We start from the raw sequence: 26,381 nt of genomic DNA, 5'->3' as shown, positions 1-26,381 counted from the left end.
TACATTAAATAATATTTATTTCTGCTCACTTATGTACATCCCATTCAGTCAGAGCATCCCACAAGAAATCACAAGAAAAGGAAACCGCATTGCCAACGCATCAGTAAACGGACACTTCACGACTTAAACATTCATGAAAGTTCATACAAGCCTCATCTGTGGGATTTTCATTCCACCCAGTGAGCTCAGGATATGCGAAGACCAGCATAAAATACAACAAATAAAAAGCTAAGAAATAAAATCAAAGCAATGCAGGAAAAACAGGTTTAGGCGCATGTTTCCTGATTATATCATTGAGTAATTCTATGCAAATATTGCATGCGTATGAGCAGGAGTCTGTGGATGCAAAGCTGGAAAACTTCTATATCAGTGTTGGAAGATACACTTAGAGACAGAAACGATCATCTACTTCCTTAAACAAAGGGTAAGCCATTACAAAAACCCTAGAGAGGATGCAAGCCAAATCCTTTGGTAATTCATTCTCGGATCAGTCAGTCGTACCGCCTCCGATCTGCATGTGAACAAATCAATCTTTTCAAAACGAATGACTGAAATAATCAGTGATGTAACAACTAAACCACACTGTTTTGATTCTGCGTTCGCAACGCTTTACAACTTTCCTATAAAGCTTGATAAATATTCTGCTACGTCTGTCATGACGACACATCTGGAAGAATGAACGGCTGATAAATAAGGCTCACTATCAGTCAAATAACTGATAACTCTGTTTTAGTTCATCAAAAACGACAGAAACGACTAAAGACAGGAAGCTTCACTGCATCACAACAGGCCACTGCGATGTTTTTGGTTAGGATCGACCATATTAGTTTGTTGGTGCTACGGATTATTTGTGCATGTAAAGCATTTGAGAAGCGTTCGGTGGAGTTTGTTTGTGTTTTTCAGCACTCCAGGCCGATGCTGGCCAGCAGGAGCTCCAGGGCGCTGAGTTTCTGGTTGGCCTCCTCGATGGCGCTGTACGTCTGAACGTCGCTGGCGATGTGGAAACGGATCTCGTCTACCAAAGGGATGGAGTCGGTTTCCTGCCTGGCGGCCACATTCCCGGCGTCCTCTCTGATCATATCAGCAAAATCGGGCCTTTCCACCAGCTGGAAACAAACATTACTTCATTAAATCCTTCATTAATGTTGAAATGAGTGTATATGGTGTTCGCAACTTCTGTACTGTGACATATTTTACAGTGAACCTCAACAGTCAGTTCATTTCATACATCAGATGGAGAGTTTGTTTTGTTTGTTGTTGTTTAGAACAATTTAGATTATATAAAAATATATATCTATATTTTTTTTTTGCATTAAATCATTTTTATTTTATATTAAAAAGTATTTTAATAAAAATTAAATAAATATTTAATAAATTAAAATTAAATAAATATAAATGTATATACATTAAATTATTTTTCACTTAATAATAATACAAAAATATTTTTTATATCTTTATATTATAAAAAATCTAAATTAAAATATTTTTTATTTAAAAATGTTTAAAAAAACATTTAAAAATGTTTTCATATCTTTGTTATACATGTATAACTATATAAACAAAAATATAATTTTTGTATATTGTTTTTATATAATTCTTTTTATATAAAATATTTTATATATTTAATTATTATAAAATTAGAATTCAATTCTTATTAAATAATTCATTTTTATTTATTAAAAAAATAAAATTATTAAAATATATAATACCTATATATATATATATATATATACATATATAACAAAATTATATTTATGTTATAGAAATAAATATTCATACAAAATTTGATATTTTAATTTTGATATTTCATTTTTATATTTATTATACTTAATATACTTTAAAATATAAATGTGATCATAAAAAAATAATAATATACTTGTATAATTATACAATGTATTTATATACTATACATGTAAAAAAAAAAAAAAAATGTTAATATTGTATACATTTACAAAGAAAATTGAAGAAAGAAATGTATACATTTTTTATATTTACATAAACTTATAGAATAAAACATTTATATGTGTTTATGTTAATATATATATATTTATATTACCAAATTCTAGTTATATTATATAAATATTATACAATTATACAATATATTATACTACTATTATACTATACATGTAAACATTTTTTTAAAAAAGTCAATTTTCTTTGTAAATGTATAAAAATATTAACAAATATTTAATATTTACATAAACTTACATAATAAAACATTGTTTATATGCGTTCATGTAAATATATATAACAAAATTATATATATATATTATATAAATCTATATTAATATAAAACTCAATCTTTTTTAACAAAAATGTTTTTGAAAAAAATTATCATAAAAAATATAATAATATATAATTATACAATATATTTGTATGTACATTTTTTGTAAATTTGTAGAAACATTAACATATTTTATATATACATAAACATATACAATAAAAACTTATGTATAAACAATATTATTTTATTTACATTCATACTTGCATAAAATATTAATTTTATATTAAATCATTCACTTTTATTTCAATTATTTTTTATGATATTAAAATGAACAAGTGCTCCACAATAACATATTTATATTACCAAATTATAGTTATATTATATAATAGAATTTTAGAACAATATATTTAAATATTAATATATTTATATACTATAAATGTAAAAAATGTGTACATTTTCTTTGTAAATGTATAAAAATATTAACAAATATTTTATATTTACATAAACGTATAAAATACAACATTGTTTATACATGTTTATGTAAATATATATTTATTTTACAAATTATATGTATATTATGTACATCTATATATTTATATAAAATTCAATATTATTTTATTGATATATTTCCTTTTTATTAATAAATGTTTTTGAAAATAATTATTATAAAAAAATAAAAATACTTATATATATTTATATAATTATACAATATATTTATATACTATACATGTAAAAATGGATAATGTAATTTTTTTCGTAAATTTGTAGAAATATTAACACATTTCATATATACAAACGTATACAATAAAATATTGTTCAAACAAATAAGTTAAAGTAAATATAACATATTTGTTAATATTTTTGTAAAACTAGAAAAATATTTTTGTATTACACAATAAAAATAATATTGTTTATACATAACAAAAATATTTTTGTACTTGTATCAAAATATTAACAAGTATTTTATATTTACATAAACTTATGTATAAACAATATTGTTTTTATTTACATTCATACTTATATAAAATATAATTTTTATATTAAATAATTTACCTTTATTAAAATTAAAAATATTTTTATAATAATATTAAAATTAAAATGAACAAGTGCTCCACAATAACATATTTGTATTACCAAATTCTAGTTGTATTATATAAATATTATATAATTATTCAATATATTTATATACTATACAAGTAAAAAAAAAAAAAAAAAATGTAAAAAAATGTCAATTTTCTTTGTAAATATATAAATATATTTTATATATATTATATAAATATATTTATATTATAAATATATTTATATTACTAAATTATATTTGTTACATAAATAAATATTCATATAAAATTCGATATTTTAATATCGATATTTCATTTTTATATTTATTATACTTAAAATATTTGAAAACATAAATATTATCATAAAAATTATAGTATTATACTTGTATAATTATACAATATATTTATATACTATAGATATATAAAAAAAATGTAAAAAATGTATAATTTTCTTTCTTCAATGTTTTATAATGGTATTAAAATGAAAATGAACAAGTGCTCCACAATAACAACAGGGGCCTTAATTCTGAATGAAAATAAGGAGAATTTTGATGATGAGCAGCATAAACGTGAATGAACACACAGCTGCTGTATTGTGCCGTACCCGCTCGATGATCTTGGCCATGTATTCAGTGCACTGGTCCTCCAGACGTGAGAGCCGGAAGAGTTTGGCCGTCTTCCACATGTGCAGCACGTTCTCCTCGTTGAGCAGCACAGCCAGAGTCCGGCCGCACAGACGCTTCAGACCCGGTAACAGGTACATGTCGGCCACACACAGAACCTCATACACGTTCTCATGAGAGAGCTGGAAAACAACCACACAGGCTTCGTTAGCACATCTGACGGATCGCTGCACTTATGAAGCCGTTTAACATCATGAAACAACACGGGACTTTAAAGAGGGAATGAAAAACTACACTGACATTTTTGCCGACTTAATAAATTAAATTAATAAAAAATAAAAGTACAGAATATGCCCTTATAGAGTGTGCTCTAATCACAGCTCAATCAAGAAATCAGATCTTTTTTTTTTTTTTAAGAAAATAAATGTTATATATTTATATTTTTTAATATACACTACCGTTCAAAAGTTTGGGGTCAGTAAGACTTGTAATAGTCTTTAAAGAAGTCTCTTATGCTCATCAAATCTATAAAATATAGAAAAAAAACAGTAATATTGCAAAATGTTTTTACAATATAAAATAATGTTTTTTATTTTAACATACTTTAAAATAGAATTTATTCCTGTGATGAAAAGCTGAATTTTTATCAGCTGTTACTTCAGTCTTAAGTGTCACATGATCCTTCAGAAATCATTCTAATATGTGGATTTATTATTAGAATGATCAATGTTGGATAATATCAACGGTTGTGCTGCCAAATATTTTTTGGAACCTGTGATTTTTTTTTTTTTCAGGATTCTTTCATGAATAACAAGTTTAAAAAGTACAGTGTTTATTCAAAATATAAATATTTTATAACAATGTAAATTATTTATTATTAACTTTTAATAAACTTTTAATTATTAACTTAATACATCCTTGGTGAATAAAAGTATTAATTTCTTAAAAAAAAAAAAAAAAAAAAAAAAAATGTACTGACCTCAAACTTTTGAACAGTAGTGTACTTATAGATGTAATTTATTCATATTCTGACTTTATTTTATATTTTTCAGGGGGTTTTTTTGAGTAATTTTGTTGTGCCTTTGTCATTTCTATTAGTTTTTGTATTTCCATTTAGCTTTTATTTTATTTCTGCTTTATTTAAATTAATGTATTAATATTTTGACTTACTTACACGTTTTGTTTTTATTTTTCCTTTCAGTTTTTATTTTTCATTTTAGTTATGTGCTAATGTTGTAAGTTGGTTGGTGTTTTGTAATTTCTAAGTTTTTACTTTTATTTTCCATTTCAATTAAAAATATTTTTTTCTATTTCTATTAGTTTTTATACTATTCAGTTTCATTTTCAGTCATTTTAGTACTTCTTGATTTCATTTTAAGTTCAGTTAATTTATTCATATTTTGACAGTTTTTTTATATTTTCAGTTTTCTTTTTAATTTCAGCCATTTTGTTGTTTTATGATTTCTATAAGTTTTATATTTCTATTTTATCCTTTTTATTTCATTTTCAGTCATTTTAGCATCTTTTTATTTTATTTCTGCTTTTTCAATTAATTTATTCATATTTTGATATATGCTTTTATAATTTCTATTAGATTGATATTTCTATTTAGCCTTTTTATTTCATTTTTAGTCATTTTAGTACTCTTTCATTTAATTTTATTCCTGCTTTATTTCAATTAATTTATTCATATTTTGAGTTTTCATTTTTATATTTTTAATTTCAGTAATTTTGTTATGTGCTTTTATAATTTCTATTAGTTTTAATATTCCATTTTACCTTTTTATTTCATTTTTAGCCATTTTAGTACTCTTTATTTCATTTTATTTTATTTCTGCTTCATTTCAATTAATTTATTCAATTATTTATTTTGAGTTTTAATTTTTTAATTTTTAGTTTTCTTTTTAATTTCAGTAACTTTATGTGCTTTTATAATTTCTATTAAATTTCTATTTCTATTTAGCCTTTTTATTTCATTTTTAGTCATTTTAGTACTTTTTTATTTCATTTTATTCCTGTATTATATTAATTAATTTATTCATATTTTGAGTTTAATTTTTTATATTTTCAGTTTTCTTAATTTCAGTCATTTTGTTGTTTTATGATTTCTATAAGTTTTTATATTTCTGTTTAGCCTTTTTATTTCATTTTTACTAATTTTAGTACTTTTTCATTTTATTTTATTTCTGCTTCATTTCAATTAATTTATTCATATTTCCACATAGTTTTAATTAGTATATTTTCAGTATTCTTTATATTTTCAGTAATTTTGTACTTTTATAATTTGTATGTGTTTTCATATGTCTATTTAGCTTTTTTATTCCATTGTTTTGAGTATAGAAAATGTTGTTTATCAACGTTTTTGTCCCACAATCCTCTACAGCAGGGAGGTGTCTTCATTGGTAGAGTTTGTATGTGGTGTTTATTGCACATGTGAGTGTGTTTGTGTGTACCTGAGAGTTGTCGCTGTAGATGTAGTAAAGGATTCTTGTAAACAAATCGTGAGACACATCATGAAGGGTGATGACAGGAATACTGGGATGGGACTGTAGAGTTTCACCCTCGCTGAAATGATCCTCCAACAGCGCCTTAAAATAATCACTACGACCACAGAAAAACGCCTGCACACACAAACACAACCACACGTTTAATCTGCACAAATGCACTTTTTAATCAAACCAAAAGTACAACATTAAAGCACAACCGTCATTCTAATAATTTATGTCTACATTTGCATTTACCACAAATAAACGAGCAGTGTTAAATGCTGACCTTATGACACAGGAAGTCATAGCCCTCCACCCGCAAGCAGATGTCAGGATAACTCGGAAAACTGTCAGTCAGATCGAAAGGAAGCTGACCGTATCCAACCTAAAGACCAAACAGCAACAGTTTTAATCAGTACAGAAATACTGTGAAATATTTTTACTATTTAAAATAACTCTTTTCTATTGGAAAATATTGGAAAATGTCATTTATTCCTGTGATGCAAAGCTGAATTTTCAGCATCATTGAGAAATAATTCTACTATGCTGATTCACTGCTTAAGAAGCATTTATTATCAGTGTTGGGGAAAGTTACTTTTAAAAGTAATGCGTTACAATTTTGTGTTACTTTTTAAATCTGGGCAGGACTTGCTTCTTTGTTTTTTAATATAAAACAACTGTAATGTAAAAGCCCTTTTACACCAAAAGTGAAATGAATCACCTCAGGCTGAAAGAAAAGTACATTTAGGCAAAAGGTCACTCTTCAGGTATAAAAAAAAAAAAATGAAGCACAAATGTTAGTTCATTTAAAGTAATTTTTGCGTATTAGTATGGTTGAATTGCATCATTGAAGGTCGGCAGCAAAGACACTGGTTAATTAAATTTGATTAAATGCATATAGGAATTTATTTTATTTAACATATTTAATTATTGCAGGGTTGCGTCATATTCTGAGTTTTTATGTATTTTGAGAAATACTGAATCTGTTTTTTGTGAGTGAGATGAATTAATGCATGTTCACATTTAGTCTAGAATACAGTAACATCATGTTTACTCACAATTTCCCAACAGGAGACTTGTCAATCAATAAATGGGGGAAAAAGTAACTGGCGTTACTTATTTGAAAAAGCAACTCAGATATTTTCTTAGAAATGAAAAGTAATGCGTTACTTTACTAGTTACTTAAAAAAAGTAGCATTATTATGTAACTTGTAACGCATTACCCCCAACACTTTATTATTATTATTATTATTATTGTTAATGTATGTTTGTGGAAACCATATGTTGTTTTCAAAATCTTTTATAACACTATAAATGTCTCTACTCTCACTTTTGATCAATTTAATGTGTCCTTGATGAATAAAAGTATTAACTTCTTTTCAGAGTAACAAGTTTTTGAATGTGTAGGTTTTATAAATTTAGACCGTTTTGAGCAGTCGCGTTCCAAGGAATTTTGAATTTCTCAAATATTGATAAAAACATATGTTCTTGCATCAAACTGTTTTTTGCCGTAATTCTTGTAAAAGATTTAAATTTGAAAGAATTTCTAAATTTTTAAATTAATAAAAATGGTTAAACAGAGCTCTACACTTACTTTTCTTTTTAGGAGCACTTGTGCTGTGTGTTTGGGAGTCACCAACAAGAAGTTGCAAGCATGCAAGGTCAAAAAACACTTTTATTGTCTTACAACAGTGGTTCTCAACCTTTTTTGGGCCAGCAACCCCCTACCCATTATCCAGGTCCCTCACCGCCCCCCATCAAATAAATCGTAGTCAAATTGTCCTCACTGAATATTAAAGTTGATTATTTTTATTTTGTGTTTATAATGAGGACTGTTATTATATTTACAGTAATTCAAATGTTTGGGGTCAATATGATTTTTAGTAAATTACTTTATTTCAAGGATGCATTGAATTGATTTAAAAAGACAGTGAAGTACTTTTTTACGGTAAATTATTTTAAAATACGTGTAATAACATTAATAGTTAAACAGAGTTTTTAAGCATGTTGGTGGTTTTCATTGCTACAGCTTCAGTGCTGTTGAGATGCGGATATATCTTGTTGCCCGAAATTTAAAAAGACTAAATAAAAATGACAGTGGACATTGTTATTTTGATGAGTAAATACCACATTTACTCATGCAAATGGAAGAAATGTAAACCCTACTTTACTATATTTCATAGATTTTGTGAGAATATTTCAAAGTTTACTTAAAACTAAGTACAACTCTAATTCTAGAAAAGTTGGGACATCTTGTAAAATGATCAAATCTGTGATTTGTTCATTCTATTTAACTTTTATTTAATTGACAAAAGTACAAAGAAAAGATTTCCAAAGTTTTCACTGACCAACTTCAATGTATTTTGTAAATATAAGCATATTTATTTATAAAATATTTATTTATTTATTTATTTGAAGTATGCATCCCACTCCAAAAAGGTTGGGACAGAGGCAAAATAAAAGTGAAAAGGTTATAGAATAACCAAATAAACTGCTTTGAAACACAGCACGCAGGTGAATTGGTAACAGGTGAGGGTGTCATGTTTGGCTATAAATGGAGCTTCTCAGTCTTTGCAAGCAAAGGGATCATGGCTCAAAATTTGTTTATATTAACAAAATAAAACTAAAGTTGGACAGTGAAAACATTGGATTTTTTTCTTTGTACTTAAGTCAATTAAATAAAGGCTAAAGAGAACAGATTACATATTCTTAATTTTATGGCATTTCACAAAATGCCCCAACTTTTAAATGGGGTTGTAGAAAGATGGGAAACATATGCTCCTCATTTTCAAAACAGTGACCATTTTAGTGCTGTCCTAATTTTTATATTTGTTATAGTAAATTATATTTCAAATCTTGCTTTTTTTGTCAGTGTGTTGTGTCAGCTATAATAATAATAATAATAATAATAATGATAATAAGAAATGTTTCTTAAGCAACAATCAGCATAATTTCTGAAAGATCATGTGACACTGAAAGCTGTAGTAATATACTGTAGCTTAGCATGAGAAGAAAACACATTTTAAAATATATTCAAAGAAAGGTTTTTTTTTCAAATGGTAGATTTACTGTTTTTACTGTTACTGTTTTTTCAAACAAACAAATGCAACCTTTTTTATGAACCCATTAACAAATCATACTGACCTTTTTTAATGGTAGTGTATATTATAGGCTATATTTTATTTATAATATATAGGCCCGTTTTGAAAGCATGTATCCTAACCCTCAAAACAGCTCATACATAATTTTATTATTTTTTTAATGTCATTGAATGGCACATGACATTCATCACATTTTTGATGTATCATTTGAAGTATCATTATCATTAGAAGCCAAAAAAGAGCAAAAAAGCCACGTGGATATAAATTAGGCTATATTTGTGAGCTTTGAATAAACTCTTTAGAAATTTGGTATTCAAACCAACCGCAGCCAATCAGCAAACAAAAAGTATTAATATTAATTTTTCTAAACAAGAAAAAACATCTCTTGCTTCATCGTGTATAAATGCTTGCTATTGTTTTGACGCAGCAGCTGCGCTACAGAAAGTCAAGCAAACACTGAAGTACTGAAGTCGTTGCTAAGGAAATGATACACCGTCAGGTCTAGGAGCGGGAGTATTGGTGTAAACTAGCAGTGAACAGCACTACTACACTGACCGCGAACAGCGCGACACGTTGTGTTAAAGCACATCGATCCCGTTAAAATCAGTCGTTCAGTAACAACTGAGCGCGAGCGCTACAGTAAACGGATGCCGCGTTCTATTTCTGCCTGCGGGATTCCACGCGCCGGCGCTACCGACAAGTTGAGAAATAGACATAGAAAGTGCGTTTTGATGTATCCAGTGTAGAGACAGCGTTAGGATGTGGCAGACCATTTTCTTTTGCAAGTTTCAGCTCATACATCTTTGGTGTAAACTCGTCTTGATCAAACGCCCCCCAGGAACAGCTCAACGCCCCCTTTTCAAAAATATTACTTCCAGCGCCCCCCGATGCTGTCCGAACGCCCCCGTTGAGAAACACGCAACGCGCTCAAATAACGTGCCGACAGAAAATTTCTACGTATACTTGTTCCTGTTTGCTATAGCGTCGCATACTGTGCTGTAACATGCTGTAGTGCTGCTGTACTGGACAACGCTGGTAAAATGATGCTCACATGCTCTGATAATAATAGCTTTGTAGGACTATACATTATTTTGATAATTAGCCAAAAAAGTTATATCTGATTCTGTTTCATAGAACTGAATAAAAATAATATATTGAGATTTAATATTCATGTATTTTCTGTTCAATTTTATTGTTACTTTCAATAAACATGGTGTATGTTTACTGGCTTGTGATTTTTTTTTTTATTCAGTATCATTAATATTGTTGAGTTAAATTAAAAAGTTTTACAAAATGACTATATTAATTTAAGGCTGTCAAATGATTAATCGCATACAAAATAAAAGTTTGAGCTTGCCATATGTGTGTGTACTGTGTGTAATTATTATGTATATATAAATACAAACACATTCATGTATATATTTATGAAATATTTACAATTATATGTAGTTATTATAATTTTTAAATAATTGATATTATATATAAATAAAAATATTTTGTAGATAACATATTTCTCTTAAATATATACATTAATTTGTGTGTATTTATATATACATAATAATTACACACAGTGCACACATACAAGACCCCACTGTGAAATTATCTTGCTTATACGGCTACGTGCCACATATGTAAATAATTTAACACAAAATATGAATGTCATCATATTTTATTACCTCAAGACGACTCGCAGTACCTGCTGCAGCTGTCTGTTATCAGTTGTAGCGTTTTTTGTCGTAAAATAACAGACCACTAGATGGCGCAATTGATATCAGAAATGAGAATTGCCCTTAGCCGAGTAAAATTATGAATGAATGAGGCATAGTAGTTCTGATCTGAGCATGAACAAGATTTGTTTAAAAATGCTCATTCATGCATAAACAAAATAACACCGTGTTTGAATGTTACTTTGCTTGAAACAATTTTCATTGACGAAATAGAGCAAAATCAGGCAATAGCGTTCAGACAACGCAAGTCACTTAATATTAACTTCTTGTTTAATGAACTTTTGCATTAAATCAGTATCATTTGCAAACTCCCTTAATTAATAAATCTGTCTCTCTCCTTCGTTCATCACGATCTTCCATTATAATCAATGCAGCTCATCCACAGACGACGGGTTATAGGCGCGGGGAGGGACATTTCTACTGCGTGATTAATATAAGCAGCACGACACAGCAGTTTCTGAAATAGCACCATTCTACTAAACAAAATTAATTTCAAATTTATTTCAAGGACCTATATTTGTTTTCAAGTACTTTCCAGGCCTTGAATCCATGTGTCTGATATTCAAGTACTTTCAAGAAGCGTGGAAACCCTGTTAAAAACTGTCTATAAACACATCTCCACTGGAAGTGCACTGCATGAGAAAATGAGAAAAGATTTTTTTTTAACCCAAAATGTCGAAAACTTAAAAACAAAATTGATAGATCCTTGAGGCAAATTTGTTCCCCATCAGGAAAGAGAGCCTCATGTGAAAATTTGACTTGTAAAAAGCCTCAATCTCCAACAGGGCAGCAGGAAGTGGCATTTCGAATATTATGAATTAAACCAGCAGTTGCTAGGCAACTGCACATCCCATAATTATAAAAAACGCAATCAACCACAGACCCTTCGCATATGAATTTTCACCCTAGTGATTAAAGGCTACAGGTGTTCAGAGCGAGGGCTGGAGCGTGTGCGTCCTCTCACCCGCAGCTCAGCAGGAAGTGCGCTGTCAGCCAGCAGAGCCATTCCATCCTGCAGCTGAAAGTTATGAGGATCCAGAGTCAACACCTTCACACACGTCCCAGGCTTATTAGACACTGACAGAGAGAGAAAGAGACAAGTCAAGATTTGTTTTAATGAATCAGTTTGTTCAGATGACTCACTGCAATGAAACAACGACCAGTCAAATCTCTTTGAACAGTAAGATTTTTGATGTTTTTTAAAGAAGTCTCTTCAGCTCACCAAGCCTGCATTTATTCAATCTGAAGTACAGCAAAAACAGTAAAATTCTGAAATATTTTTACTATTTAAAATAACCATTTTCTATTTGAATATATTTTAAAATCTAATTTATTTCTGTGATCAAAGCTGAATTTTCAGCATCATTACTCCAGTCTTCAGTGTCACATGATCCTTCAGAAATCATTCTAACATGCTGATTTGCTGCTCAAGAAACATTTATTATTATTATTAATATTTAAAACAGTTGAGTATATTTTTTCAGGATTCTTTGATAAATAGAAAGATCCAAAGATCAACATTTATATGAAATAAAAAGCTTTTGTAACATTATACACTATACCATTCAAAAGCTTGGAGTCAGCATGTTTTATTTTTATTTTTTGGGGGGAAAGAAATTCTAGAAATTAATACTTGATGATAAAGACATTTATATTGTTATTTCAGATAAATGCTGTTCTTCTGAACTTTCTATTCATCAAAGAAACCTGAAAACAATTCTACTCAGCTGTTTTCAACATAATAAATAATAATAATAAATGTTTTTTGAGCAGCAAATTGGAGTATTAGAATGATCACAGTAATAAATTACATTTTAAAATATATTAAAATATATAAAATTGTTATTTTAATTAGTAAAAACATTAAAAATTGTTACTGTTTTTGCTGTACTTTGGATCAAATAAATGCAGGCTTGAGTTAAAAAACAAAAAACAAAAAACAAAAACATTAAAAATCTTAAAAACTTTTGACTAGTAGTGTAATTCACCAACGTATCACTAAATAGTTTATCCAAAAAATTACTGTTTTTTTTTGTAGGGAATGAATAAATGAATGCATCAATGAATGAATGAATAAATAAATAAATAAATACACTTTCAAAATAAATAATGCTGAGGATTTTAAATGACTGCTATCATTATATCCTTTTCATTTATTTATTCCTGTTTAATAAGATTGAACACATTAACATTATTTAATGGATGAGATTTCGTAAAATATTATTAAACAAGATATAAATACTAATCTAATTTCATGCACAGTTGAACAGCAGTATAATCAGAAAAATGGTACCTCACATAAATAAATAAATAATAAACACACCAATAAATATTGTTCAAAAGTGATAGAAGTTAAAAAAAAATTATTACTTTTATTTATCAAAGATGCATTTAATAAATGAATTTAATTGATCAAAAGTGACAGTCCAGACATTAAAAATGTTTAAAAAAATGTATTTCAAATAAATGCTGTTCTTTTAAACTTTCTAGTCATCAAAGACAAAATTAAAAAGCAGTTTTGCACAAATGTATTAACTGTTTTAAACACTAATAATAATCAGAAATGTTTCTTGTTTCTTAATCATGTGACACTGAAGACTGGAGTAAAGATTCAGCTTTGCAACACAGGAATAAATTACATTTTACAATATATTTAAATAGAAATACTTATTTATAAATTGCAATAATATTTCACAATATTACAGTTTTACTGTACTTTTGATCAAATAAATACAACCTTGATGAGTGGTAAAAAAAACGGCCGTGTTGCTTTAATGCATTACTTTTTGTTAACACCTTGCAGTGAAGCTAATTATTCTTGTGACAGTTTGACTGTAAAGTTAATAACTGTAAATTATGAGTTTCAAATTAGCTTTATGAAACTAGACGGCTCCTCACCAAACTCATAAACCTGTTTGCACTTCACTTCCAGCTCCTCAATCAGCTCGCTGATCTTGCACTGTTTCGCCAAACGCTTGCAGTCCTCCACGTAATTCACATCTATATCCAAACGACCTGGAAAAAGACAGCACGTGGTGAAGTGAACAGTGTCTGGCACCAGATTACTAACACCACCTACAAACTCTTGGTCATAGCCGAACACTCACCAGTGTAGAAATACTGCATGATTGCACCAAATGCAGCAGGATTGACCTGAAAAAAGAGAATTAAAATGGACAGGATCATGAGAGTTTAAAGCATACTGAAATAAAAGGTTATAAGAGAGAAAAGTCTGTTCTTCTTAATTTAACGCAACCCTGGGAAGAAGATACATAAAGCAGCTCAAGATGTGAAAAGCAGCATTAACACCTTCTGAAGAAAACATGATGAACATAAAAAAAGTTGTATGCTTTAATTTTGCATTACGAGCACTTTTTGTGTTTATTTGCCTTTTTATAATGAAGTCGCTTTGGATAAAAGCATCTGCTAGATTAATAAATGTAAATGTAACATGATTTCATGTTCAATCCTAAATGAAAAGACGGTTGCATAACTTACTATTCAGGAAAAAGTGACATTTCCCAGTTTTCATATTTCCATGAAAGCATGCAAAGTATTTCTTGCAATTCTGAGTTTATATTATATAATTCTTTATATTTCAGATATGATTTCAGAACTTTGCAATACAAACTTGCAATTCTGAGAAAAAAAGTCAATTTCTAGTGAGACCAATTATATTATGGATAATCTATTAATTAAAATAAAATTCACGTAGCATAAAAGTTTTTTTCTTGCAATTCTGAGTTTAAATCTCATATCATTCCTTAAATATCTCAGAAACAATATAGAAATTCAGAACTGTGACAGAAACTTGCAATTCTGAGAAAAAATGAATCAGAATCATCAGATAAAAAGTCACAATTACATTTTTATTTTTTTATTCTGTGAAGTCAGAATTGCATGATGTAAAATCCAAAATCTGAGGAAAAAAAGTTGGAAGTGTGAGATATAAACTCAATAATTGTAAGGAAAAAAGTCATTATGAGATATAAATGCAAAACTTGCAATTCAAAGAAAAAAGTCTGAATTGTGAAAAAAAAAAAATTTTTTAATCTGTAGAATTGCAAGAATCTGTCAGAATTGCAAGATATAAATGTGTATTTTGGAGAAAAAAGTCAGAACTGGGAGATAAAAAAAAAAAAAAGTCAAAATTGTCAAATAAAAAGTCACAATTACATTTTTTTATTTTTTTACATTTTGCATTTTTTAAGATGTAAAATCCAAATTTTGAGGAAAAAAGGTCAGAATTGTGAAAAAAATGTCTGAGAAATAAATGCAAAACTTACAATTCTCAAAAAAAAAGTTTAAACTGAGAAAATGTGTATTTTTTATTCTGTAGCAAAAACGTCAGAATTGCAAGATGTAAACTGCATTTTGGAAATAAAAAAAGTCAGAATTGTGAGAAAAAGTTAATTAATTTTTTATTTTGTAGCAGAAACAAAAGTCAAAATTGTAAGACATAAACTTGCATTTTGGAGACAAAAGTAAGAATTGTGAGATATAAACTTACAATTGCAAGAAAAAAAGTGTCAAGAAGTGTCAGATAAAAAGTCACAATTACATTTTTTTTTTATTCTGAGAAGTTAGAATTGCAATATGTGAACTCCAAATTCTGAGTAAAAAAAGTCAGAATTGTGAGCTATGAACTCACGAATTGTGAGGAAAAAAGTCAGAATTAAGAGAAGTAAATGCAAAACTTACAATTCTCAAAAAATAAAAAGTTTAAATTGTGAGAAAATCTTTGTATTTTTTATTCTGTAGCGGAAACAAAAAGTCGGAATTGCAAGATATACATTTGTATTTTGGAGAGAAAAGTCAGAACTGTGAGATATAAATTGCAAGAGAAAAAAAAGTCAAAATTGTCAAATAAAAAGTCACAATTACATTTTTTATTTTTTTATTCTGAGAAGTCAGAATTGCAAGATGTAAAATCCAAATTTTGAGGAAAAAAGGCCAGAATTATGAAAAAAAATGTCAGAATTCTGAGTTATAAATGCAAAACAATTCTCAAAAAAAAAAAGTTTAAATTGTGAGAAAATCTGTGTATTTTTTATTCTGTAGCGGAAACATTAAGTCAGAATTACAAGATATAACACTTGCATTTTGGAAAAAAAAAATTTGAACTGAGATATACATTGCAAGAAAAAAAGTCACAATTAACTTTTTTTTTCTGAGAAGTCAGAACTGCAAGATGTAAAATCCAAATTCCAGTAAAAAACTGTGAAGATGAACTCAGAATTGTGAAAGAAAAGACAATATGATGAGATATGTGCAAAAAAAAAAGTCTAAATTGTGAGAAAAAGGCAATTCAAATTGATTTTTTATTCTGTAGCGGAAACAAAAAGTCGGAATTGCAAGATATAAACCTGCATTCTGGAAATAAAAAAAAAGTCAGAATTGTGAGAAAAAGTTAATTAAAAATTAGTTTTTATTTTGTAGTGGAAACAAAAGTCAAAATTGTAAGACATAAACTTGCATTTTGGAGAAAAAAAATCAGAATTGTGAGATAAAAATTGCAAGAAAAAAAGTCAAAATTGTCAATTTCATTTTTTTATTTGTTTATTCTGTGAAGTCAGAATTGTAAGATGTAAAATCCAAATTTTGAGGAAAAAAGGTCAGAATTATAAAAAAAAAAGTCAGAATTCTAAAATATAAATGCAAAACTTACAATTCTCAAAATATAAAAAAGTTTAAAATGTGAGAAAATGTGTGTATTTTTTATTCTGTACCAGAAACAAAAAGTCTGAATTGCAAAAGTCAAATTTGGAAATAAAAAAAACTTGAGAAAAAAATTGCGAGAATCTTGACAAAAAGTTAATTAAAAATTATTTTTTATTTTGTAGCGGAAACAAAAGTCAAAATTGTAAGACATAAACTTGCATTTTGGAAAAAAAAGGCAGAATTTTGAGATAAAAAGTCACAATTACATTTTTTTTTCCTAAGAAGTCAGAATTAAAAGATGCAAACTCCAAATTCTGAGTAAAAAAGTCAGAATTGTGAGCTATGAACTCAGAATAGGGACACAAATGTGAAAATTATGAGATAAAAATGCAAAACTTGCAACTCTGAAAAAAGTCTGAATTGTAAGAAAAAGTCTGTAGTGGAAACATTTGTGAGATATAAAGGTGCAATTTGGAAAAAAATAAAATCAATGATGAGAGAAAAAATTTGCATTTATCTTTATTTATTTATTTATTTATTTTACATTTTTATGTGATGGAGGGAAAAAAAGAAACAGAATTGTGAGATGTAAACTCAAGATTATAAAAAAAAATCTGTATTGTAAAATGTAAACTTAAAACTGTGAACTCCAAACTGTGAAATAAACAATTATTTTCAAAAGTTTTTTTGGGTTGCTCTAGTCATAATCTCTGTGAATCAGTGAAAGTGATTTGTGTGTAATGAAACAGCGCCTACCAGTGGATGTTTCAGAGTAATGTCACTCTTGCCCTTCCACTTGGTCTCCAGCATGTGGGCGAAGTATTCTGATCGGGCACTCAAGATACAGCGGTGGGCCTTGAACATCTCACCATGCACCATGAACGTCACATCGCTGTAGTTTCCCTGCTCCAAAAGCCTACAAGGAGGAAGAGCACCAAACAGTGAGTTTGTGACAGTGACTGTAGTTTGTGTTTGTACGTGTTTGCAGTCCTCACGTCTGCAGGAACTGGTCGTAATAGTCTCTCTGCATGGCCTTCGCCGTGATGCGCTTGTACTCTTTGAGCAGGCGGCGGATGGGGTCGCTCAGCGCTCCGTACAGACAGCGCTCGCCATCAAACGTGTTCGCCTCACACTTTGCTCCTGAAACAGCAAAGCTGTATTACAAATGCTAGTAATACATTCAGTGCACTTCTTTAAAAATGCAAAAATCTATGTTATTTTTAGTGAGACCTATTATATTTGATAAATAAACAATTACATAAAATAAAATTCACGTAGCATGAAAAGTTTTAAACAATCAAACATCTTTAGGTCTTGATTAAATCCCATTCAAAATATATATATATATATATATATATATATATATATACACACACACACATCACATAAAAATACATAAATTACAAAAAAAAAAAAAAAAAAAAAAAATCAAACAAACCCTGGGTTTGGGTTTATATGTGCTCAAATTTTAGTAACAAGGTTACAAAAAAAAACCACACACTTCATACAGGGTTACATTTTTTTTTTTATAAAATAAATAAATAAATAATAAAAAAAAAATTAAGAAAATTAATAAATTAAAGAAAACATTGAATGTATTTATTTATTTTATATAATAGTTATTTATATTTATTATTTTATTTTTGGAGTTTTTTGACAAACAAATGTTGTTAGGTTTCAAACATAAATTACATAATCTGTGGACCTAGAATTTAATTCATTATTTAAAAAAAATTAAAATAAATGTTAAAAAAAAGCAGGAAAATTAAAAAAAATTAGAAACATTGAATTTATTTATTTCAATTACATAATCTGCTGAACTTAAATTTAATTTTAAAAAGGAAAAGGAAAGTAAAATAAAATAAAATAAAATAAAATAAAATAAAATAAAATATGTATAAAATGCATAAATTACAGAAAAATCAAACAAAACCTGGGTTTGTGAACTGTGTTTAGACATGCTTACATTTTGGCAACAGGGTTACACAAAAAACCTTAAAATAAATGTTAAAAAATTAAGAAAATGTAAAAATGAAAGAAAACATTGAATTTATTTATTTAGGTTGTTTTTTGTTTGTTTGTTTGTTTGTTTTTGACAAACAAATGTTAGGTTTCGGACATAAATTACATAATCTGTTGAACTAAAATTTAATTCATAATTAAAAAAAAAAAAAAAAAAAAAAAAAAAACTTAAAATAAATGTTAAAAAAAAAGTTAAGAAAATTAAGAAAAAAAATAAGAATTTATTTATTTCAATTACATAATAAAAAAAAAATCCATAATCTGTTGAACTAGAATTTAATTCAAATGTAACCTGCCTGGCTACCCATGCTCGTAAAAAAAGTAAACTAAAATAAATTTAATTAAAATATGTATAAAATGCATAAATTACAGAAAAAAACAAAAAAAAAAAAACAAACAACAAAACAAATCAAACAAAACCTTAAAGTAAAATAAAATAAAATAAAAATGAAATAAAATATTTATAAAAATGCATAAATTACAGAAAAATCAAACAAAACCTGGGTTTGTGAACTGTGTTTAGACATACTTAAATTTTGGCAACAGGGTTACAAAAAAACAAAAAACCCTAAAATAAAATAAATGTTAAACAATTAAGACAATTTAAAAATGAAAGAAAACATTAAAAAAAAAAATCTTTAAATGCCTGGGTACCCATGCTCGGAAAAAAAGTAAAATAAAATAAAATAAAATGCATAAATTACAGAAAAATCAAACAAAACCTGGATTTGTGAACTGTGTTTAGACATGTTCAAATTTTTGCAACAAGGTTACAAAAAAAAAAAATGTAAAAATTAAAGAAAACATTGAATTTCTTTATTTAGTTTTTTTCCTCCTTTTTTTTGACAAACAAATGTTAGGTTTCAGACATACATTACATAATCTGTTGAACTAAAATTTTATTCATTATATTTAGCTCTGTACCACTTATTATGATCCAAAAAAAATTTGAAAAATTGTGACAAGCAGTGTAGATATATTTTGTCTTTAATAGAAAATATAAGTTTATTAATAAATGCAACCCAAAATTTAGTCCCATTTTAGTTAATATAATTTAGTTAATATAAACAAATAATTTTGTTTTCTGAAGATTACACATCTGTGCCCACTGACTATTTGCTGAAAAAGAAAAAAATGTAATAAATAAATAAAAAAGAAAGAAAAATTAGAAAAAAAAATATATATATATATATATATATATATATATATATATATATATATATTTTTTTTTTTTTTTTTTTTTTTTTGTAATGAAGAAAAAATACATTTTAAGGCTTTATTTTGTACCAAAAAAGGTTTTTTGTACCGTGTGAATCTGACTATGCAGTGCAGATTATAACTTCCCAGTTAACTGTGAATTATCATTGTAGTATTTACCGTTGGCAAGCAGATACTGCACCAGCTCTTCATGTCCACAGAGACATGCATAATACCTGAAGACAAAGACAGAGAGATAAAGATATCAGGCAGGGGCTTCATTACAACAGACATTGCAGACAATAAAAGAAATAAGCGAGCAGTCTTACAGAGGTGTGCTGTCCCACTTATCTCTGATGTTCAGTTCTACATCCCTCTGTTCAACCAGGTATCTGGAGAAGATGAGCAAACATGCCACATTACAACCAACCAACATAATAATAAAACATCATTCAGAACCAAACAGAGCATCACAAGTTTTAAGAAATCAGCAGCCTGAGTTCAGTAATTCCAGTATGTGGGCCAATACAGTGACAACGTGTTATCTGTCTCACTCACATGCTTTTCCTTCTAATTCTGAGGCCGTATAGGGTGTCTTGCTATTTCACAACATTACTGCCAAACAAAATGCCAGTTAAAAAACAACCTGATATCTTACAGTGTTACAAGCAAAGCACATCCACCAACCAAAGGTGTTTGAAAAGCGTAATTCTACACTGCAATGTAACAGCACCTTGAGCACTAAACGTACATACAGTATCTACATAATACATAAGCCATGCACAACTGTTTAGACATCAATATGCATTATCAAAAGGTAAATATAGTCTATGTAAAGTTGCTTAGATTTGCATATACAGTATCTAAACACTATATAGGCCTTACATATTGTTGCATATGCATATATTAACAACACTGGCCATGCACATGCACATATGCAATCTTACAAGATTATACAGGAAATGCATGCACATTTGTGACCCTGGACTACAAAACCAGTCTTAAGTGTAGGGCCCTATGATTTCCACGATGCGGAAAACATGGATGGAATCGCAGAATCCAGTCATGAAAACGGAATTTACTGAATAACGTGGAATGTCACGGAATTTGTCAAAGTTTGAATGAATTAATCAAAAGTAGGTCATTACATTTAAATCAAACCACAATATGGATTAGTATCTGTAAATATTACGCCACAAAAATACCATTTAAATGTGAATCCTGCATGTTCTGTGTGTCTCTGTTTTAATGAATGGAGCAGACGAGCGCTTTTGTTTACTACACACACTGAAGCGCATGTGTCGTCTCACTAAATGAGGACATAAATACATGAACAATATCTGCTGAGAGTCATTTCATGAGCATTTGACCGCTCCATTTTAGGAAAACTAGCGTTATATCATACACACACAGAAATGTAAAGGTAGACACAGCAACCCGTCAAAATAAAAGTCTGGTTTAACTTGAAGACATTGTGCCAGAAATATATTACTACTATTACTACTACTAACTACTAAAATGAAACAAACATTATTTTTTAGGGTATAATCACACAACATTTCTTCCATGTTTTAATTTTAATAGTAAATTCCCCTTTGTTTGCGAAAAAAAAAAAATTTGCTTAATTTTCAATAATTAAAAAATAAATGAAATTAATGTTTTATGCCTTTATTTGATAACCAGAACATTTTAAATACACAACACAGAATTTCTGAGGGTAAAAAAAACTTTCATAAGGCTATTTTAAGATTAAATTTGAATAAATTAAGTATGCATTCAAATAATTAGACATGCTAAAACACAGAAATTGATAACAATAAAACATGGTGAGAAAAAGACAAAACATTTCATAGAGCCCTAAACATATTTTTGTTAAACCTTTATTAAATTGATGTGAAATTGTACAAGTTTCATGATTTTAATTAATTAGACATTTGATTTTGATAAATAAAATTTAATTTACCATTGAGAGCTGAGAAAAATTAAAACGGGGAAAAAAAAAACAGAATTTGGGGAAAAAAATGATTTTAAAATTTAAATTTAAAATTACGACCCTTAAATGATTTTGTGGTTAAGGGTCACATTTGAGTACATTTAAATAAAGCATATTTTATTTTTTATTTAAAGGAGAAGTCTACTTCCAGAACAACAATTCACAAAAAATTTACTCACCCCCTTGTCATTCAAGATGTTCATGTCTTTCTGTCTTCAGTCGTGAAGAAATTATGTTTTTTGAGGAAAACATTTCAGGATTTTTCTCCATATAATGGACTGATATGGTGCCCCGAGTTTGAACTTTCAAAACGTAGTTTAAATGCAGCTTCAAAGACTCTAAATGATCCCAGCCAAGGAAGAAGGGTCTTACCTAAAAAAAATAAATAAATAATTTACATACTTTTTAATGCCAAACACTTGTCTTGTCTTGCTCTGCCTGGACTGTTTTTGTTCCGGTTCATGTCAGTTAGTGTATGTGGAAAAACTCCCATCTCATGTTCTCCCTCAACTTCAAAAACTTTTTACCTTTTTTGTTAAGGGTGTTTGATCTTCTTTGCAAGTTCACTTTGCAAACACTGTGTCAGTACTTCTGCAGCGATGTAGGATGATTTTAAAATGATTTTTGAAGTTGAGGGAGAAAATATGATTGGAGTTTTTCAACATACCCGAACTGTCTTGAGTCAGAATACACAGAGTTCAGGGAGAGAAAGACAAGACGAGCGTTTGACATTAAAAAGTATTTAAATCGTATTTGTTTTAATGAAAATAACTGATCGTTTCTGTAGACTGGGATCGTTTACAACCGCATTTAAACTGCATTTTGAAAGTTCAAACTCGGGGCACCATATCAGTCACCATATGGAGAAAAATCCTGAAACGTTTTCCTCAAAAAACAATTTCTTTACGACTAAAGAAAGAAAGACATGAACATCTTGGATGACAAGGGGGTGAGTACATTATATGTGAATCTTTGTTTTGGAAGTGGACTTCTCCTTTAAGAAAAGTTATAGGCTGTGCATATTTATTATCTATATTCATATTCTGCATGCACATAGTAAAGAGGTCAAGCAAATATGTTCAAATATGCTTATGCAATATCCACACTGTATTTAAATAATTTTTATAGATATGAAATTAAGTTTTGTTTTAGATAACCTGTGCATATATACATACACTACCGTTCAAAAGTTTGGAGTCAGTACTTTTTTATTGTTTTTTTTTTTTTTTAAGAAATTAATACTTTTATTCACCAAGGATGTATTAAGTTAATAATTAAAAGTTTATTAAAAGTTAATAATAAATAATTTACATTGTGATAAAATATTTATATTTTGAATAAACACTGTACTTTTTAAACTTGTTATTCATGAAAGAATCCTGAAAAAAAAAAAAAATCACAGGTTCCAAAAAATATTTGGCAGCACAGCTGTTGATATTATCCAACATTGATCATTCTAATAATAAATCCGCATATTAGAATGATTTCTGAAGGATCATGTGACACTTAAGACTGGAGTAACAGCTGATAAAAATTCAGATTTTCATCACAGGAATAAATTCTATTTTAAAGTAGGTTAAAATAAAAAACATTATTTTATATTGTAAAAACATTTTGCAATATTACCGTTTTTTTCTATATTTTTAATCAAATAAATGCAGCCCTGATGAGCATAAGAGACTTCTTTAAAGACTATTACAAGTCTTACTGACCCCAAACTTTTGAACGGTAGTGTATAGTCATGACTATTTGTTTAGTTACGACTGAACAGTAGTCTGTTTACAGGTTATATAGGTCATGTACACTTGCTTGAATATAAATCTGAGTTTAGAGATTACGTAGGCTGTGCAAATTAATTTCCATATGCATATACAGTAGCTGCGTTTTATGTATGCATATAAAATATTGTGGAAATAAACAGGCCGCGCATATTTGTCCACATGTGAAACTTCTAACCAAAACAACAACAACAACACGAAGCCATCAGCTGTCTGACCTCACTCTGGCAATGTCGCCCTTTCTGCAGCTTGAAAACAGATCAACAGCGTCCATCTGCGCGGCGGTAAAGCTTCTCTGAAATGCATTGAAACGGCCTGTCTAACAGACAGGATCGGCTGCAGGCGCACGGACAGCGACGGTTGTGAACAAAACTAACGCGGAGCCTGTTTCCAGGTGCAGTTCGCGATGTCTGCTATTCCTTCTCGCCCCGTGAAAGCGCTCAGCAAACGTAAACAGGAAGCAGATTTGCGTACGTACTTTGCGTGCGTTCCAAGAGCGCCCTCTAAAGGACGCTGTTGAAATAAACAGCGTGACGACAGCGTCCTCTTGTGAGCTATTGCGTTATTATTAGGGCCCGAGCCCTATTGTTTTTCGCAGGATTATTATTCTTCTTTATTATTTTTTGTCAAGGTTTTGGGGCCCTTAACATGCTCAAAAACTCTTGAAAATTGGCACACACCTTGGAATCTGCGGCCATTAGGGCCGGGCAGAGACTGGTATACGGGCGTGGCAAGGGGACTCTACAGCGCCCCCTGGAATTTGGAGGGTCATATATCACACATACTTGCACTTAAACATATGAAACTCGGTACACATATAGAACTCATCAATCTGAACAACTTTCACACTCAATGTCATTAGCTAATCCCAACAGGAAGTTGGTTATTCTGGGTTTTGTCAAAAGCGCATGCTCTGGAATTTGATATACTAGTCCTAGGTTTTTTTACCCAGTTGCCACCAAACCTGGTCAACCTGATCTCAAGACTTCGGGGATCAAAAATTGTGAGGGGATTTTTGATATCTCAAACGGTTTGGCCGTGGCGAGGCGTTGAATTTATGGCGAGAAATGAGAAACAGGAAATGCTTAATAACTATTGCACACATTGTCTGATTTTGATGAAACTTCAGCGGTTTGTTTGTTGTATGATGCCGATCACATAGATTTGACTATTGAGAGTCAAAGTTATAGCGCCACCAACTGGCAACAGGAAGTGTGTCTCTTTTAAAAATGCTTTGATATCACATGGTTATTTTTACCCGATTTGCTTCAAACTTCATCAGAATAATGTCAAAACACGGCCGATGACAATCTGTAAAGGGATCATGGATACATTAAATGCTGTTGCCATGGCAACGTGTCAAAATTTAACATTTGTTTCCTGTGTTTTTGGGGCACTTAATAAGCTTGGATTTTCATGAAACTCAACACACACATCAGTATTAATGATAGGTAGACACTGGCAAAGGCTCATAAATGGGCGTGGAGGAAGCGCTCTATAGCGCAACCTTTTGTCAAAAGTGGGGGGGTTAGTTTTAGCTACAGACACCAAACTCGGTATGTATATTGGTCTCATCAAGCCGGACAACTTTCTAATTTACACCCATTAGCTGCGACCAACAGGAAGACTGCTATTTTGATTTGAATGTGGATTTTTGGAAAAATATAGCTGTGAATGAATAAATACTACTCCTACAAAAAAAAATGAATTTACACCAAACTTTGTCAACATGATGCCAACATACTGAAGATGTTAAATTGTGAGTGGATTTGGGATATCTTGAATGGTTGATTTATGGTGATTTATTAAAGTAGCAGTAAAAAACATAACCGTAATTTTAAAATGCAGCATCCAAACACTTCAATTTTTTTTACATACATAGAACTAGTCATTCTGAGAAATAAATGCTTAGTTCCATCGATATAAAATAGTCTACTAAAAATAGAAAATTAAAAAACTATTAAACATCTGCTCTCACTCTAACTCTCTCACTCTAACTCTGTGTCGGGGGATGGGCTTAAGTCTGTGTATGTGTGTGTGTAAGTGTGACTGGGGGTAGTTGAGTGGCTGTGTGTGTGTGTGTGAGAGAGAGACAGAGTGCATTTAAAGTGCATTATCCTAACTCTTCGCAACTTTTTACATATGTAAAACAAATCATTCTTAGGAAATATGTTTATCGTTGCGGATGCGCTGGCGGCGAGGGCCCGTCCATCGCTGCTTGCAGCTATATTTATTATTATTTTTTATTTATCAAACAAATTATATTACTTTTTCAATTTGTTATGGTCTGTGCCACCCCAAATAATAAAATAAAATTGGATTTGAGCATTTGATTTATCATTTGTATTATATGTGGTCTTATTTTAGTATAACTGATATACTATTATTGTTAATTTTTTGAATTAGATTTTACTTTTAGTTACATTTATTTAATTATTTAGTTTTAGTTAAAGCCAGTCATTTTTTTCTTAGCTGTTGTCATTTTATGATTTTTAAATGTGGATATATATT

At 29.1% G+C, this 26,381-nt stretch overlaps 1 protein-coding gene across 1 annotated transcript; it reads right to left on the bottom strand.

The window, feature by feature from the left end:
- abtb1 (ankyrin repeat and BTB (POZ) domain containing 1) lies at positions 1–24,335 on the bottom strand. The gene is made up of 12 exons (XM_051117654.1): positions 24,089–24,335; positions 20,429–20,491; positions 20,280–20,335; positions 17,876–18,020; positions 17,637–17,796; positions 14,327–14,372; positions 14,118–14,234; positions 12,184–12,296; positions 6,678–6,776; positions 6,359–6,526; positions 3,887–4,087; positions 1–1,106 (listed from the first exon to the last, which is right to left on the bottom strand). The coding sequence occupies exons 1-12, from the start codon at positions 24,142–24,144 to the stop codon at positions 900–902; spliced, it is 1,431 nt and encodes a 476-aa protein (XP_050973611.1). The 5' UTR covers positions 24,145–24,335; the 3' UTR covers positions 1–899.
- Between the last annotated feature and the right edge of the window lie 2,046 nt (positions 24,336–26,381).

Source organism: Labeo rohita, chromosome 8 (genome assembly GCF_022985175.1).
Source record: "Labeo rohita strain BAU-BD-2019 chromosome 8, IGBB_LRoh.1.0, whole genome shotgun sequence".
NCBI classification, from domain to species: Eukaryota; Metazoa; Chordata; class Actinopteri; order Cypriniformes; family Cyprinidae; genus Labeo; species Labeo rohita.
The sequence above is the reverse complement of the archived record's forward strand: the minus strand, read 5'-3'. Positions and strand labels throughout refer to the sequence as shown.

Excerpts from the sequence above, each read along its gene's own strand:
- abtb1 (XM_051117654.1), bottom strand. The coding sequence starts at position 24,144 with ATGGACGCTGTTGATCTGTTTTCAAGCTGCAGAAAGGGCGACATTGCC. Across the intron at positions 14,235-14,326 it reads CATGCAGTATTTCTACACTG|GTCGTTTGGATATAGATGTG; the intron begins GTGAGTGTTCGG and ends GTCTTTTTCCAG. Across the intron at positions 6,777-12,183 it reads CACTTCCTGCTGAGCTGCGG|GTTGGATACGGTCAGCTTCC; the intron begins GTGAGAGGACGC and ends TTTGGTCTTTAG.